Raw genomic sequence first — 18,210 nt, forward strand, 5'->3', positions numbered from 1 at the left:
CCCATTACAGTTACTCTAAATCTTTTTTCACTAAGAGTTTAGGAGAGACAATGGAATAACACTTAAACAGATGAGTCACCGAGGGCCAGTTCTACACCCCACAATTAGCTATGACCTTGGGAAAGGGGCTGGGGTTGTGGCTCAGTGTTAGAGCGCTTGCCTAGCATGTGTAAGTCACTGAATTCGATTCTCAGCACTGCATGTAAATAAATAAAATAAAAGTCCATTGACCTTGAGAAAGATGCTTAATTCTTTGAGCTTCCATCCCATCACCTGGCAAATAACAGAACTGTTCTGGGTAAGTTGTCAATATTCCCTGCAGATAACATTCTAAAGGAGGATCTTAGTCTGTCTCTGAAAAATACCATATGACCCATAATTACACAACAGGTTTTAATCTGGCTCCCACTAGGTTTGTGATGAGGGAAATATGAATTTTCATCTAATGAAATTTTCATGTCTAGGCAGAAAACAATTCCATCACAAATTACTACTCCATCAAACATGTTTCTGGCTGGTCCTAGAACGCAGTCTCACATTCTTGTTTATAATAGCCCCGAACTGTCTATGAATGAATGAATTCATCAATACTCTTAAATTGGACCTCTAAATCAATGCTAAGAAATATTTGATATTTTTCTTTATGTTTTCCTTTCATCTGTTTCCACAGGCTTCAAACTAAGCAGGTAGTAAAATTGTTCATTACTAAAATGACTATTACTCTGCATTTTAGCTTCTTCATTAGCAGTTATCAAAGCAAGGTCTCCCGGGGTCCTCGATGACTGGGCTTTTGGAATAGGAATGCTAATAAGATGACAATGTCAATGCTTCTGTGTCTAGTAAACATTAATAATCAGATTCCCCTGAGATCCCATCAAAAGCAGCAGCTGTAATGGGATCTTTGTGGTTATGAACATAAGTCTGTTAGGTGAGTGGTACATGATGTCTCTCAGATCTGCTCAGCCAAGGTGGCCTCACATTGAAAACACTGCTTTTATATTTCCCTTCCTGCTGGCAGAGAATTTTACATAAGAACTGGGAAGCACTGTTTTCTAGGCATGATTGTGAGCCAAATGTTTCTTAACTAATTCCACATACGTGCATGACCTATTTTATAGCATTATATATAGTTTATACAGATTGCATGTATTCGGTTATACCAAAATGCTAGTTACGTTCTATTTTAAGCCAACAATGCCTGTCTGTTGTTTTTCTCCTCTCTTTTTCTTTCAATCCTTACAATTTCTCATTGAAAGATACAGAATCCTGCTTGCTGAGAAAATACCTCTGCATTCTTCTGTTACAGTTCAGTTTATGTTCAACTAGAATTTATTACCATCACTCATAATGAATGAGATTCTACCAGCAAACGACTAATATTTCATTCCAAAAAGATTTCTAGTATAAGTTCAGGTCCTACCATAGAGCAACTATTAGAAGGAAAATTCCTTCAAGAGGTATGAAAACAGTGTTTCACACTGACTTCCTCTTCAAAACAAGGTCCCACACAGGGCACATATTTTGGTTAGTTTTAGCTTCTCTGTGAAAATTCTAAATAGAATTATTGCCCTAAAATATTCCTAAAACTAATACCAGTTAGGGCTTTGACTACAAAGCCAAACTACAGGAAAAATAAAAATTTAAAAGGATATGGACATCTTTCTATCAGAGGATGAGCTACCAGGAACAGCTTTAACAAGCATTCCTTGTTTAGGGTGATGGAAGGATTTGATAAGATCAAAGACCAACTTTTAAAAAAGCTTTCTGCTAAAAAGTTAAGGCACTGAGATCCTCACCAGACCTTGTGTAATCTGTCTCGTAAGGATGAGATTTGAATTTTGCTTCATGGTGACTTAAAAAGGAAGCATTCAAAGGGTTAATACTCTCAAAACAGGCTTCCTCCATCACCCTCTATCTCATCAAATGGTCTGTACTTTTGTGGAATGACAATTATAAATGAACCCTCTGTTGTAAATGCTGCTGGGGAAGAACAAAAGACTGTAAGTGGTTTTGAAGCAGATAGTAATATTCCACAAAGCTTACATTAGTTGTTCCTAAGTATTAAGAACTGCTTACAAAATACAGAGTAAAGAAACTATAAGAAGGTAAGGTTCAAAATGTTTTTGGAATTCCTAAATTCATGTACTTCAAATAATACCTGCCATCTTGTCGTCAAACCTCAACCATAAGGCCTAGAATACATAAGCTTGCCATTATTATGAGACCTGGTATGAACAAGGCATTGGCTCCTTAAGAGGGTTTTGGAGGAATCTAAATATTTTCAAAGAAATGTATAGCCATAGACATAACACGCTCTTTCTTTTACTTTAATCTGTCAGGCTAAGAAAAGTGATGAAGATTTAAACCTATTACTCCAATAACTAGTTTAAAACTGATTACTCAAATAGCTAGTTGAGCATATAAACTCGGACGCTCACTTTAATGCAGGAACAGCAATCTGTGCTACTAACTCTATTTCAAACAGTAACTCCTTTTTCTTTCCACATACCCATAGCTAATTTTTTTTTTTTTATTTTAGGTTTAAGGCTGTGTGTCTTTAAAATGTAATGAGTATTGCTGTCTTACAGATTAAAAAAAAAAAACACACACACACACAAAAACCCAATATCTTATGGTAATGTAAACAATACCACCTACAGTCTCCTACAGATAGGATGTATCCTGGGGAGAGATTTCTCTGGAAGAGATACAGTGAAAACAAATGTTGTTAATGGTGATACACTTCTACATGTGCAAACACACGAGCTTTCAACTCACAAGAAATTTCCTCATTGATAATCTTTCATCTCTATCACATCAAAAAACCCTCAAAACTGCCCACAAAGTAGGGAAGATGGTTAAGCTATTTCCAGCAAAAGGATGTGTGCTTAAGACCTCCCAGATCATCCTAGGGATTTGTGCTGCAGGACTGACATAAGAGCGTCAATCAACCAAGCTATAAACATTTACTGAGTAGCGTCTATGTGGGCACCAAGGTTTACTAAGGACTGTCTAGAACTCTCAGTCATAAAATCCCATGCTGTGACCATTTCCAACACAGAAAGGCTCCAGAGTTTCTGCTAAGAATAAGGTATAGAACTACATATGTCAGATACCCATATGTTACACAATCATTGATAAAGTAGAAAATCATGAAGGGAATCTTCTGCAGTCTTTGAAATAGTGATGGCTGTTTAGGGAGTTCTCACACTTAGATATTAAACATTTCCACAGCAATTCATACTTATAAAGAGCTTCCGATTTGCTATTATTAATATTCTACATCACAGAAAAAGCTCAAATGCCACAAGAGTCTGTTTCTAAGGTAACTCACCATGCACACTTAAGTAAATAACTAAGAAAGCAGAACTGCTCACATCCCAACTCTAAGTGTGACCAAACCTGTTGGGTGACTTTCTGTTTCCTCCCAACCTCTAATCAAATATCTCCATCTCCAGCAACTAGATGACTGGATAACAAGTTCACATGCTGTGTCAAATTCCCTACCAGGGAACTATCACCTGCAGTCTAAGTTGCAAGAAAACAAATAGTAAAGATGGAGATTTTAAGGGAATGTTACCTCCTGAGCAAAGAAAAAGGAAATGGAAACAATAAGGTATAATTAGAAATGAATCATCTTTGTTAATAATTGTTGAAAGTGGATGATGAGCACATGGGTTCATTATACTATTCTTTCCCCCGCTTTCTTGTATACTTGAACATTTCCATAATAAAAGATGATTTTATTTTTAAGTGAAGATCTTTCCCCTGCCTCCCTGCCATCATACACTGCAGGAAATAAGAACATAAGCGCAGAAGGTAGCTTCTACGATGGTTAATTGAACATGTCAACCTGGCTGAGTCTCAGTGCCCAGATATTGTTCAAAGATTATTCAGGATGTTTCTGTGAGGGTGTTTTTTGTTTTGTTTTGTTTTGTTTTGTTTTGTTTTGTTTTGTTTTGTTTGGTCAATGAGATTAACATTTAGAACATTTAACATCTTGTGAAAAGCAGAATGTTCTCTATGATGTGGATGGACCCTACCCAATCAGTTGAAGGCCTTAACAGAAGCAAGACTGACCTCCAAGCCAGAAGGAATTCTGCAGCAGATAGCCTTCTGACTTCAACTGCAATGTCAGTTCCTCCCTGAATCTCCAGACTGCCAGCCCACCGTGTAGGTTTTGGATTTGTCAGGTTCTATAATCATATGAGCTAAGTCCTTAAAATCAATCACTCCATCAGTCTCTGATGCCTCTCCCTTCCTCTTTCCCCATCCTACACACACACACACAATCACATGACATTAGTTCTGTAATGGAAAACTTTCACTAATATAGTTCCCTATTATCACGACAAAGTTCAGTCAGTTATCCTACCCAAGAATGAGCAGTGTTCCACTGCATCTATTTCATTTGTAACAATCTATAGCATTCGTAACAATCTGTAATTATTTTGTTTATTTGCCTCTTTATTTTTAGCTTTGTTTTGGCCTGTCTTCATCAAAAGAATTTCCAAGAGACAAGGGACTCTATCTCTCTTTTCCACCATTTTAATTCCAGCATTAGCACAGGGTGTGACATGACAAAGAATCCCAATAAGTGATGATGAATGGATAAAGATACTCTCAAAGCAGTAACCCATCAACGTGGGCCTCTGGAATTTGCTCCCACGAGAGAAACAGTGTTCAATCAGTCATACTATGAAAGGCACATCTAATTGCATGCCTATAGGTATTTCTAAAATAATGGAATAAGACCAAAATCAATTCTCAATTATTTGTGTTTTAATCAAGTCCCCCCAAACCAGTCACTGAACACAACAATGATATACCAAAACTTATCCTGATGATCAAACAGTTCTCAGTTTTTCATTTTTCATTTCATTTATTAGGTTGAACAATGTGAAACTTCCAATGTACAAAAACAGCAATTACAAAGAATTCAGTCAAATACAACTCAGAGAATGTGTATCCTTTGTAAATTAAGGTATTAAAATCAGAAGAGAAAATACCTTGCAACTGAGATTTCGAACAATGTGCTTCTCATTCCAGGTACCACTCTTCACGTTGGGTCTTGTCTTGCATTTGCCACAGTGGAAAAGGGTGACACAAGAAATACAAAGGGGCAATTCCATGCATTTCATAAAAAAAAACCAAAAAACACAAAGTTGGGGTGGAAGAAATAGATCTCAGCATTATAAAAATTGTCAAATTCATGAGTCTAAAATAAATCATTGTGCAATCTTAAAGTTTGTTAAAAAAATTAATCTCAGTGCATTTATAGAAAAAAAGAGAACAAACATTGAGTCTTTTTTATGATAACATATTTGATTCATTTACAATTCATCTGAGTAGTGCATCCCAAAAGGAAGCCACTGCACCAGGCTGACAGTGAAGAAATGTAGATACTGAGTACAGGTGAAAGAAAATAAAATGTTAGAGAAGGCAAGCAAAGTCTCCCAGTAAAGAAGAGTATGGCTTGTACTGCTTTTATATGATCCTTTGAAATGATCTCTCTGCCTATATGTAATTGATCAGTTATACACATATATATGAAGTATAAGGAAGCTGAAGACGGTTATTTACATTTGTAAGAGGAGCTACATGTCCTCCATTTGAAAGGAACCAAAATATTTTAGAAAAAAAAAATAAAACTATCCATGTATGTTAGTCACTACACAATATATTTTTATTTTCATACCTGTTTTAGATCCTGACTTGTACCATTTTATAAAAGTTGTCATTGCTTTTGCTTATTTGGGCATTGAAAAGTGAAGAGTTGTCAAAATCATTAAGATATCACTGGAAGATACATAGATGGGACAGTCAGATTCCTGTTTTGGCAAAATTCACACACACACAAAAGAACCTTGCAGAACTCTCAGAATCTTTAATATAAATTAAAGTTGGCTATAATTTGAATAATTGTATAATGTCAACACTTTTTCTAAATAACTTATTTATAATCTCTGCAGAAGTGAACTGCACATGGAAGTAGAGGCATGAACATATACGGTAGTGGGAGGCAATAACATCTTGAAGGAAACACTTTACTTGCTGACCAACATGGAATTGAACTTGGTGAGAGGCAACTTAGTGGAAACCCCTAAATGGATAACTATGGGCAAGAGCAAAGGTGGACTGGCCAGTGTTCATAGTCTGCTTAAGCACTCGCTTTCCTGACTTGAAAGGGGAACTTAATGATGCACATACCCCTTTCCATCCAGGTATTCCACCCCGACCTACCTTTAAATCACCAGGCATGTTTCCTTAAGCTGTAAGTTTATCCACACTTTAAATCCCCATTCTGTTTCAATTTTTAGTTAGACATTAATAGTTTTTAAAAGCTTCTTGGTATTGAGATCCTGTATAGTTCAAGAGAGCTCAGAGTTGACTGCTGATTATACTCTGTCATAAAGCTTGTCTGACAAGCTTTTGTTACATCTTTGTAAGAATCATTCTAACTGCACTTGGAGAAAAGAGAATATTCCATCTAATTCTTCATCAACTCTCATAGTGTTGCCTGACTGAAAACTACTCCCAAGCAATGTTTCCATCCTCCCCTCCCTACTACAGTGGGCTGAATGGTAGCCCCTCAAAAGACATGTCCATTTCCTAATCCCTAGATCGCATACATGTTATTCTATTTGAAAAAAGGATCTTTGCAGATATAGTTAAGGATCTGAGGTGAGAAGATCTTCTGGATTATCAGAGTGACAAATGATAGAGGACAGAAACAAGCAGGATAAGGTAATAGGAAGACGGAAGTAGAGACTGGAGTGTTACAACCGTAAGACAAAGTGTTACAACCATAAGACAATACACGCCAAGGATGATTGGCAGCATCAGAAGCTAGGAGAGAGGGACAAGGAACAGATTCTTCCCTAGATCATCCAAAAACGGATGGCCCTGTTGACACCTCAGCTTCAGACTTGGGGTCACCATAATGGTTCAAGAATAAATTTATGTTAAAACACCAAGTCTGTGGTAATTGGTAATGGCAGCCACAGGAAATCAATACATCCACCAAACCCACCTTTCCAAATTTTTGTCATCCCAGAAGTTCCTCTTCTTTTTAAAACCATGAAGTAATGGATTGAATTTGGAAGATTAGGTGAGCAGAAAAATAGGGCATTTAGATCCTGACATCTAGGGTTACACGTTTTTGAGTCTGAGTTTTGTCAGTTAATATCTTGGGAAAAAAATTCATCTTCCTACACCTCAGTTTCTTCACCTATAAAACAAAGATACTGATAGTACCTACCTAACTGAATTGTATCAGGAAAGTTGTACTTGAGTGTACTCTAACCTAAATGCAGAGATGAAATTAAAAAATATTTAACAGTAACAGTCATTATGGTCCAAGCAGAGGAAGTGCTGATGCAGGTCAGAGGCTTCTGCCAGACCAGCAGGTAATCATTCAGTTGCAGGTAAGAAGGTGGGGTGTTCTTGGTGTGGGGCCTATCAGCTGGGCCTTTCTAGCAACAGGAAGGGAGAAACTGTCATGTTTTACCAACCTAACTTCTGGGATCCAGCTGGCACAGCCTTACTGCTGAGCACCAGCTGAGATCCAGCTTGCTGAAATGTACAAAAGCTGTCTCCCTATTTACTCTTGGTGTTCTCATCTGTCTCTGAAGCCCCCTTCCAATTCTCAGTGGTGAGAAGCTAAATAGTAACTTGCCCACTGTTACGGTTTGAATACAGGTGCCCCCCCCAAAGCTCAGAATGTTCACAGGCAAAGTGATTAGATTATCAGAGCTGTAACCTAATCAGTGGATTAATTCATTTGATGGATTGATGATTTGAATGAACTAATTAGATATCCCTCCCCTCTTTCTCTCTCTCCTCCCTGGCTGCCATGATCTGAGCAGCTTTCCTCCATCAGCCCTTCTGCCATGATGTTCTGCCTCACCATGGGGCCAAGAGCAATGGGCCAGCAGAACATGGATGGAACCACTGAACCATGAGCCAAAATAAACTTTTCCTCCTCAAAGTTGCTCTTGTCAGATGTTTTGGTCACAGAAACAAAAATATGACAAGCACCCCCACTCAAAATAATTTAGTCAACAATTTTGGATAAATCATTAGTTTTTGGGACTTCCACTCCTACTGCTATGTTCCCTTAAACCAAGAATATCCAGGCAAAGGTGTAAGCTTATTTAACATGATGTGCCGTTTCTTCCTGCTGGCTCCTGCTAACCTCCAAAAGAATGCCCTTACAGCATTCCCTGTGAAATGTTCATCTAGGTAGCACAGACTATATAATCGGTAAGACTCAGAGCAAAAGGAAAATGCAGGGCCCTCAAAAGTATTAGAATTTTAAGACAGAAATAGCATGGCATTAGGCAGAGCCCTTCTAAGTGTGGAGCTTCATGCCACTACACCGGTTGGATGCCTGTAAAGCCAGCCCTGACTCCAGGAAAAAGAGTCATTCACTCCCCTACCTCTATCATAGACCCATCACATCCCAAGCTGAGATGCAACAGCTCCCCAGCAAAAACATTGACTCTTGTTCACCAGTATCTTCCCTATGTACATGCAGAAACTTCTGAAACATTTGTTTGCATGAACTACTCACAAGAATCGCAGAAGAGAAGTCTTCTTCAACCCCACAATTATGTTCTACACCACTGCAGCTACCTCAGGCCCACATGTATACCTGTGAGGCAATCTCCTGTCTCAGTTCCAAATGGGAAGCACACAGGGACCTCTGCTTTCTGACTCTTTCTCAGACCATGTTGGCTTCTGTTCTTTTTATAGCTGCTCTGATGGGGTTCCACATCTGCCACTCTTCTCAGAGTCTAGTCCAGGAAATGTCTCGGGCCTCTGCTGAATCTTTCCCTGTTGTCTTTCCAAGTTATCCTCTGACCTTTCCAGAAGTAGATTTTTCTTCTTCCCTCTCCGCTTTGAAAGGAACTGTCTCATATCACATCCTTTATCTTTTCTGCATTGTGCCTCTTAAGTGAAGCTCTTTACTCTGACAAATAAAAAAAGATTGGGCTGGGGATGTAGCTCAGTGGATAGAGTGCTTGCTTTGTATGCATAAGGCCCTAAGTTCAATCCCCAGCACGAAAGAAAGAGAGAGAGAGAGAGAGAGAGAGAGAGAAAGAAAGAAAGATAGATTTAGGGAAAACAAACAAAAATCTCTCTCTCTCTCTGACACTTCTTTAAAAGGTATCTCACTATGGAAGTTTCATTTGTAATCAACTTCCTACCTCAAAGTTGAACAAATGTTTCTTTGTTCCAAGTGGAATCCATCCTTTCCCCAAAGCAAACACTACCAATGAACACCACAGCACCTTAAATAAAGAAATCAAGTAATGCATGTAAAAGACTTACCAGGTACATGACAATATTAAGTGCTACATAAATGATACTTGTCAGTTACCAGTATTATTACCTGTGTTATTGGAAAGACACCATTTCATCTGATTTCTCACCTTACCTAATTCCAGATAGAATATGTAAAAATCTTTGAGCTTTGAAAAATATACAGTCTAAAGTAAAGTATTTTTTTCAAGTTATTTTTGCACATAGGTTCAGAAAATAGTTACTCTTGCCTCTCTGATATTACCAGAAAAGCAAAAAAAAAAAAAAAGTTATATCTCAGTACCTCATATAGATAATAATGATTAATTCGGCTACTAATATTTAGTCAATTGTTTGATCTATAAAAATGGCAATTTTATATGGTTCAATCTAAGAGTAGAGTGGTCTAGTTGATTTTTAATCATTTTTATTAGGGCTCTTCCATTCACAGACTGAAAGCAAGAGAAGAGTTGCTATGGAAACCTTAGGAACCAAACAGAGTCACAGAATGAAAATTGGGAGAAACCTAGTCCAGACTCATCAATTTGCAAATGAGGACTTAAGACCCAGAGAGGTGAAGTGAGTTTCCCAAAATATCATGGCCAATTAGTGGCAAAGCTCAGCTCTGACTGTCTGCACCACACTCCTCTCCACCACACCGAGCTGCCTGCCTTCCATCCTCAACATTTGTCAAAATATGTTAAGAACATCCCAACTTCACCGAGAAATCAGTGTTCTGAGGATGATAATTAAGGTGAATATCAAAGGTTAGATAAATTCTGGAATAGAAGCATGTTTTTCAAAGACTCTTGATCAATGACAATTAAACCTTTACAAAGAGAAATGTCAAAATGAAGGTGTTTGCTTTAGACATGAAGATTTAGAGAGTCTAACGAATAAACTATTTTTAAAACTCTCTTCACAAGACCCCACTGAATTGCAGTCGTGTAGTTTTCTGTGTTTTTGAGCTAACAGCTTCTTCCTCATGCTTTATTGTTATTGTTTCAACATTGTCTTTAAACCTCAACTTATTTGCAAGTATAATTTATAATTGTCTCTAAAACATTCAAATAACATGTCATACAAGAAAAAAAGGAAATATTTTAAACAGCTCTAACCTTAGTCCTTTGTACTCATTATAGTTTGCAAAGGAGAAATCACCAACTTTAATCTCCCAATTTAAATAATGAATACAATGAATTAAGTGTGTAAAGTCATTCCTATAAGTCATTACTTATTTAATGTTATGGTTAAAGTTCTACTAGGACTTCTACCAGAGGCATTGTGCTAGAAATTTTACAAAATCAATTCAATTAATTAGATCAACACTTCCAGAGATGTATTGATAATCCCAGTATACAGATGAAGAAACTGAAGTTCAGAATGGTTCCATAATTGGCCAAAGTCACATAATGTCTGACAATTAGCTCTGAGGCGAGGAAAACAGAATCACTAAATTCCTATCTTCTTACCACCCCGTCACCAAGCAAGAAGTCTACTCATTCAGCTTACCTATAATCCAGGTGGGACAGTAGTGGCTAAACTATTCATAAGTCCCTGATTTTACATGACAAACTCTGTAAAATACTCCATTTTATTCTTAGAAGATGAGTCAGATGTCCTAAGTGGACTTCAAAAACTAAGACAAGAGCGACAATACCCAATCAATTGCCAAATATGCAATTTACACCCTTCCCCATTATTATCTCCTGTAGCAATTTTACAATATGTTCACATAAACACTATTGATCAATTTATGTTGTTATATAGCATGTGCATGTAAAAATATGTAATAGCAAATCCCATCATCATGTTTAATTATAATACAAAAAAATATATTGGAAAAAAAGTTTATATATTCTTTGACACCTTTCCCCTCAAAAAGTGGAACCTAGTCCCTCCTCCCTTAAGAATGGGCTATATTCAGCAAAAGCAAAGAGTGTAAAAGAAGTGACAGACCAGACAAGGTCATAGGAGGAACAGTGGCTCCTCCTTGCTCTCCAAGGCTCTCTCACTAGGGGAAAGCCAGCTGCCATGTCACGAAGAATTCAAGTAGCCCTGTGAGAGTCCATGGGGACAGGAACTGAGGTCTTTTGTCATCCTGGAAGTGATTCTACCAGCCACACTTCAGTCCTCAGCTGACACTAACTACAGCCCCAGGAGAGACTCTGATCTAGAACCATCCAACAAAATTCCTGAACTTCAAAAATAGGGAAAGAAATGTCTGGGTTGCTAGGCTATCAAGTTTTGGGGTCATTTGTAATAAAGCAACAGACAACTAATATATTTTTATTCCTAAATAATGTGCTTTTTTTACAACAAGGTGAAAAGTCTAAACTGTCTATAAAAGCTGCCTTATCAAATGTTCTACTTGGTCCAGGCTCACTTAAAACACAAGCAGGAGGCAGGAGGAACAGAAGATGTTCTCCTTAAGAACTTGGCCCCACTTAAAGGAGAAGGCAAGGTTGCACCTTGCCTGGCTCCATCATGCCCCATACATACCTGTGGGGTATGAAAGAGGAGGGCGAGAGTCAGCCTGCTAGGAAAGGGCAATGTCACCTGTAGGACAGAAGTACTGCCCTTCAGTGTCTACCTTCCGTGTGTCAACAGCCACCACTGTGATAACATCCTGTATCACCAAGTTCTACACCTGAGCACAGGAAAGTAGAATGTGTCCTTTAGGATCAAGAAGTCAATTATATCCTGATGTGACTTTTTTTTTCCTTCATCAGATTGAAGGCAGTGAGTAAATAATGGTAGAGTATACTTGGTGGAATTAGAGTAAAAAACTTCCTTTGTAAAAGTGACTGTTATTCTGCAAGTGGTCCTGGGTACTATAAGTCTCAAAGATAACTCAGAAGTCAAATGTCAGCACTGTTTCAAAATAATGAGGCTAAAATACAGCTCTGATATCTTTATATCATCAATCAAAATACACTCATTTCTATAAGCATCAGAGGGAAACTTAACATGGATGTAATAAAGAGGTAGGAAGACAGGAAGTGGTGGTCAGCCTTCTCCCATCCACTCTTTCATAAAGAGAGAGTATCCTTTAGTAATGTCCGTTCATTGTGTATCTAATCAAACTTCTGTGAGTTCTTAGGGGGGCCCATCCTAGAAACAGTGACAACTCTTCCCTGACCCAAGCCACAGCAAGTTGCCCCTGCTCAGGAGAATATAAAGAATAAGGCTTTTCTCTTGCCCTCCTAACAAACAGCCAAAAAAACAAACTGCTCCCAAAGTAGTTATTGTAAGTTTGGTGCTCTCCTACATTTCTGTTCATCCTAGTCACTTATCAATAAAATAACATTTTTTAAAATTTTTACAGACTGCATTTTGATTCATTGTACACAAATGGGGTACATCTTTTCATTTCTATGGTTGCGCATGATGTAGATTCACACCATTTGTGTGATCATACATGCACTTAGGGTAATGGTGTGTGTCTCAGTCCACCATCTTTCATACCCCCACCCCTCCTCCCTCTCATTTCCCTCTATGTGATCTAAAGTCCCTCCATTCCTCTCTCACCCCCAACCCCCACCCCCATTATATATTATTATCCACTTCCCTCTGTAACAGAATTGCACAATTATTTCTCAAATAAACTACAAAATGACAAGAAAAAAAAAGAAGAAGAAGAAGGCTTACCCAGCCCCGTGTGGACTCCGGTCCTGTCTTTGGAGTGCTTTCTTTTCCCTCGTTGCTCCAGGCATGGGAGACCTCCTATGGTTTCGAACTGAAGCTTCTTGTTGATGAAGAGGAAGAGGACAGCCAGAAGAACAATGAAGACCCCAACTGCAGACAAGAAACCAATGGCCTCACGAGTGACTGGCAAGAGAATGCAAAGGAAAAGGGTATCGTCACAATTCAGTCCACCCAACTTGTCATCCTAGCCAATGATCAAAGCCACTCAGAATCTTTACTTTTATTAAACAGAGTGACAAATACTCTAGACATCCCCAAGACTGCGCACAGGGAGAGGGAAAGGACTGGTGCCGTTGGTCCTGCTAGGCTGGATTCTCAGATGACAGAGCGCCACACCTTTGCATGGACGGTTTCTTCTACCTGGAGCACGACTCTTCTTGCACTGACCATCGGTCTATTATTCGAACAAACCCGCAGACTTTAAGAGTGAAACCAGTCAAATGGAATGAGCTGGAAATAGTTGACAGACGCTGTACACACAAGTCTCTGAAAAGTCCAGCAGCCCAAAGCTCACAAAACAATCAACTTGAGACAAACTTTCAGATGGACACTTCTGTCAATATTAGCAACTAGAGGAAAGTTGTTTCCTGAACACGTTTTTGCAAATCCCATTATGCAATATGATGATGATGATTAATGATAAAAGGAAAACTAGTTATGCCATCCACCTAAGAAATTAGAATTATAGTTTTTGACGGTTAATGTTTTAGGATTTGGGAAGGTGAAATTTCATTTTCTCCTCTTTCTTGTCCTCCTCCTCATCATCAAAAAAGCTTGAAGCAACCACCCAGTGCACCTTAAAGAGTCCAGCTATTTAGTTCAGCTATGAGCACATGGAACAGGAGACCAGAGCTGGTTCGGGACAGGGGAGACTCCTAGTTAAGTGGCATCTGAGCTGAGATAGCATTACGTGAAGAGATCCAAAAATTAGCTCGTACAGATCAATTACAGAATGAGAGTCAATAAGAGTGATTCATGGGAGCAAGGCAGATAGAAAAGCCTACAAAAATTAATCTTCTCAGAGCAGCTTTAATCCTTGGGCAGATGTAATATATAGTTTAATAACATGAAGTCTTGATAATATGAAGGTATAATATTTACCTCACCTTGACATCCAGATAAAGAAAGATGAATCAAACACCTACCCAACCCCATGAAAAGGTAAATGATAAAATAAATGATACTACATCAATGAATCAATCTAGTGGGCATGTAAGAATAAATTTTCTAAAGAGCAGGCAAGAGAATGTTTTCACAGTGTGCAAAATGGTAACAGTATTTCCTACCAAAATCAACATCTACCACGAAAAAGAAAGTATATACATATTGATTTTGCTGTCACCCCAAAAGGCAGTACAAGGTAGCAGAAGCTACAGGGATGGATTCAGCAGTCCCAGTGGCTGAGTTGAAATCAAACTCTGTGTGGCCTTGGTGAAATTAGTTAACCTCTCTGTGCTTCAGTTTCCCAAACTAAAAAAGGTGGAAAAAATATAGCTACAACAAAGTTTAAATGAGGTAACACACAGAATGTAATCTCTGTGGCAAAGATCTGCAAAGTATAGAAAAAGACAAAGACAACCATCAGTAAGATATTTTGCAATTCCTTCTACTCTTCCATATATTTCAATCACTTGACAAATAGAACACTGTCTGAAATGACTTTCATGACTTTACCCTTTTGTTGGCTTAAAAATATTTCTATTTAATAAAACATTTAAGTACTTTAAAAGATGTTAAAGAAAAAATAAGTAATTCAAAAATATATAATTCATTCATATAGCAGAATATTTTTAAATATCGGAAAATGATTTTAAAAAGATCATGCTAAATCTTACTACTCATCACTCTTAACATTTTGGCTTTTTTTAACAATTTTTTTCTAAACTACTTTCATCAATAATTTAGATACAATGTCACATGCTGATATTAATGAACTTAATATGAAAATATTCACAAAGCCCACATGAAGACGACATGAAATGGTTGTTCAACATAATCTCCCAAAATACAAGAAAACAATTGGTGGAAATGGTCCAATGTTGTTCAAAATTATTCCATATTTTTTGACATGAAAAATTGACTGATATTAATTATATAAATGAATGGGTCTGAATGTGGCATTTCCTTACATGCATATATTATACTTTGATCAAACCTATCCTCCCTATTAGTCTCTTTTACCTCCCTATCTTCCCACTCTCCTTCCCTAATATTCCCTCTTGCACTTTCAGGTCATCTTATAGTTTCCACATATGAAAGAAAATATGCAATAAAAATCTACACAGGTGCATTAAAATAGGTTGGCATCATAATTTAGAGCTCACATATATTTATATAATTTTAATATTTTACTATTTATATACTATAAGTTTTTATGCATTCCCCATCTGGGATGATGGGGGGAAATGGGCTGAAGTATCATAATGAGTGTAATTCTGTAGCTTACTTTTTGTTAATGTATGGGTTACATTAATTTTCAGTTTGTACACTTCTAGAACCTTTTACTTCATGACAAACGTTTTATAACAATGTGTCTTTCGGTGGGTTTTCATTGATTTTTCCTGGAATCTAGATTTTGCCAACATATTCATAGCTTTGCTTGTGAAAGTTTTCTTCAAATTTTATCTTTGATAATTTCTTCTGTTTTAACTGCTTGTTTCTATCTTAAACTGGGTTCATATTTCTTCAGTTAGGTACTTTTTTTTCTTCATTTCCTTTCTCCATAATCTTCTAGGTCTTATTAAAACATACCCCAAGTATTTTCACACAACTAAGTCAGTCAAAGTGTGCTCTTAAACCCTACATTGTACTCAATATTATAAGCTATGTATGTATCAGTCAATAGCAGACAATCATAAAGATAACGTTTCTCCCTCGGTTCAGGTTGGGTGGTGGGGTGCTTTAGAAATAAATACAAATAAAGCTAAATCAGAGAGAAAGCTTAATTTGGTAAGTTTTGTTACATCAATGGATCATGTTCATTCCATAATCTATATTAATTTTACCTTTTTCTATGGGTTCCTGGATACATAGTAGGAAGTCTGAAGAGGTGCATGAGGAACTGCTTTCCATAAGCTATTTCAAACTATAAGTTAGTTCACATATTTTCAAAATAAATGAGCAGTGTATCACAGAGATGGGTCAGAAGATGGCAGCAACCCCAGACTTATAAGAATTGCTTAACCAAGGTTATACACAAACTGCCCTGCTAAGAAATATTTAAAATTCCAAATATATTCCAGCAATACCACTCCTTGGTATGCAAAGAGGACTGAAAATATATGTTCACACAAAAATACACACATGAATGTTCATAACAGTGTTATTTGTAATAGCCAAAATGGAACTATCTCAGATATGAAACAACTGATAAATGGATAAACAAAGTCCATATAATGGAGTGTTATTCAAGAACAAAAATATAGAGTCACAACAGTAAGATAGCAGAATAGGATGTCTTTAACTCTCATCCTCTTCATAGAAACAATAATTTGGCAATCATGGATTGACAAGTGCCTATCTGGGAACTTTGGGACCCAGGTAGTAGGTCATGACACCCTAGTAGAGACCAAAACTAACAGACCACTTTGAAAGGCAGGTCTATGCCCAATAGTAATCCATCATGCAGACCTGGCTCCAGACCCAGAGGTGGCTCAGTCCCCATGTAGACTTGGTCCCAGACCTGGGTGTCCACTATTCTAAAGGAAGTTCCATGTGTCCAGGGGCCTGGCAGGAGCTACACGCACCCATACCCCCAATAACATGACTGTCAACTATAGAATCAAATGCAGAACCAGAAGCACCTCCATGACCCAACTCTGCCCCACTTGACTGTTGTTCCAAGAAAATTCAGTCAGTCCAGGGATTCCGCAGGTAAAAAAATATTTATCTACAGAAATTAACACATCTATGCAGAACAGAGGTGAGTTCTCCTTGAAATGTACATACATCAGTGCAAGACTACCAGGATCACAAAGAATCAGGCAAACACAAAATGAAAGGAAATTACAAAGTTCCATAATCTAAACTGAAAGAAATGGAGATCCATGAACTGTTTGACAAAGAATTCAAAATAATTGTTCAAAGAAGTTCAGTATTCTACAATATAACACAAATACACAATAAAATTAGGGAAACAATATAGGAACAAAATGAGAAGTACAATAAAGAAATAGACATCATTAAAAAAGAACAAAACAGAAATCCTGGAAGGTATACTGATAATGACTGAATTGAGAAAAGAACAACAACAAAGACCTAACTATACTCAAAAGATTCACCTTAGATTAAAGGACACATCCAGGCTGAAAGTGAAAGGGGTAGATAAAGATATCCCATATAAATCATAATCAAAGGAGAACAGGGTGACTATACTCATACCAGAAAAAATAGATTAAGTCAAAACTGTCACAAAAGAAAAAGAAGGGCATTACATAATGATAATGGAGTCAATTCAACTGGAATATATAACAATTATAAATATATTCATGTGCCCAATATCTATCAAAGCACCTAAAATAGGAAGTAAACATTGACAAATCTGAAGTGAAAAACAAGGCAACTTTACAATTATAATATCCCACTCTCCATAATGGGTAGATCATCTGGACAGAAAATCAATAAGGAAATGGCAGAACTGAACACTAGAGGCCAAATGGACCTAACAGATATATACAAAACATTCCAACAGAAGCAGAATACCCATTCATTTTAAGTGTGCACAGACAATTCTCCAACATACATTATATAGTAAGTCACAAAATAAGTCTTAATAAAACTGAAGAGTATCTCTTCTGTTCACAATGAAATGAAACAGGAAATCAACAATAGAAAAATGGTAAATTCACAAGCATATGACAATTAAATAACACAATCAAAAACTTAGGTCAAAGAATAAATCATAAAAGAAATTAGAAAATACTTACAGATAAAAACACAACACACAAATTTATCGAATGCAGAAAAGGCAGTACTGAGAGAAGTTTATAGTAATAAATGATTACCTTAAAAATGAAAAATATCTCAAATAAAGAACCTAACTTTACACATGAAAAAAAAGAAAAAAAAAACAAATAAACTCAAAACTAACAAAAAGGGAATATTAGACAAGAAATTAATGTTATAGGGAATAGAAAATAACTTTTTAAATTGACAAAACTAATTTTTCTAAAATGATAAACAAAATCAACGAACCCT

General features: G+C 37.0%; 1 protein-coding gene across 7 annotated transcripts in view; it reads right to left on the reverse strand.

Annotated features, from left to right (window-relative positions):
- Positions 1 to 18,210, reverse strand: part of SYT16 (synaptotagmin 16) — a 253,687-nt gene that overhangs the window by 123,512 nt on the left and 111,965 nt on the right. For 2 of the 7 annotated variants that reach the window (XM_079125826.1, XM_079125824.1), the window contains exons 1-4: positions 13,351 to 13,425; positions 12,958 to 13,137; positions 9,213 to 9,296; positions 5,010 to 5,075 (exon numbers count right to left, since the gene is read on the reverse strand). Coding sequence is in view for 2 of the 7 variants with exons in the window: in XM_079125827.1 (XP_078981953.1) it covers positions 12,958 to 13,137; positions 13,233 to 13,266 (214 nt within the window). In the remaining 5 variants the exon portion in view is untranslated. Of the gene's footprint in view, positions 1 to 5,009; positions 5,076 to 5,698; positions 5,800 to 9,212; positions 9,297 to 12,957; positions 13,138 to 13,232; positions 13,426 to 18,210 lie in introns of those variants that run through there. The other 5 variants (XM_079125821.1, XM_079125822.1, XM_079125823.1 and 2 more) reach the window with 5 other exon arrangements.

Source organism: Sciurus vulgaris (assembly GCF_902686455.1).
Source record: "Sciurus vulgaris genome assembly, chromosome: 2".
NCBI classification, from domain to species: Eukaryota; Metazoa; Chordata; class Mammalia; order Rodentia; family Sciuridae; genus Sciurus; species Sciurus vulgaris.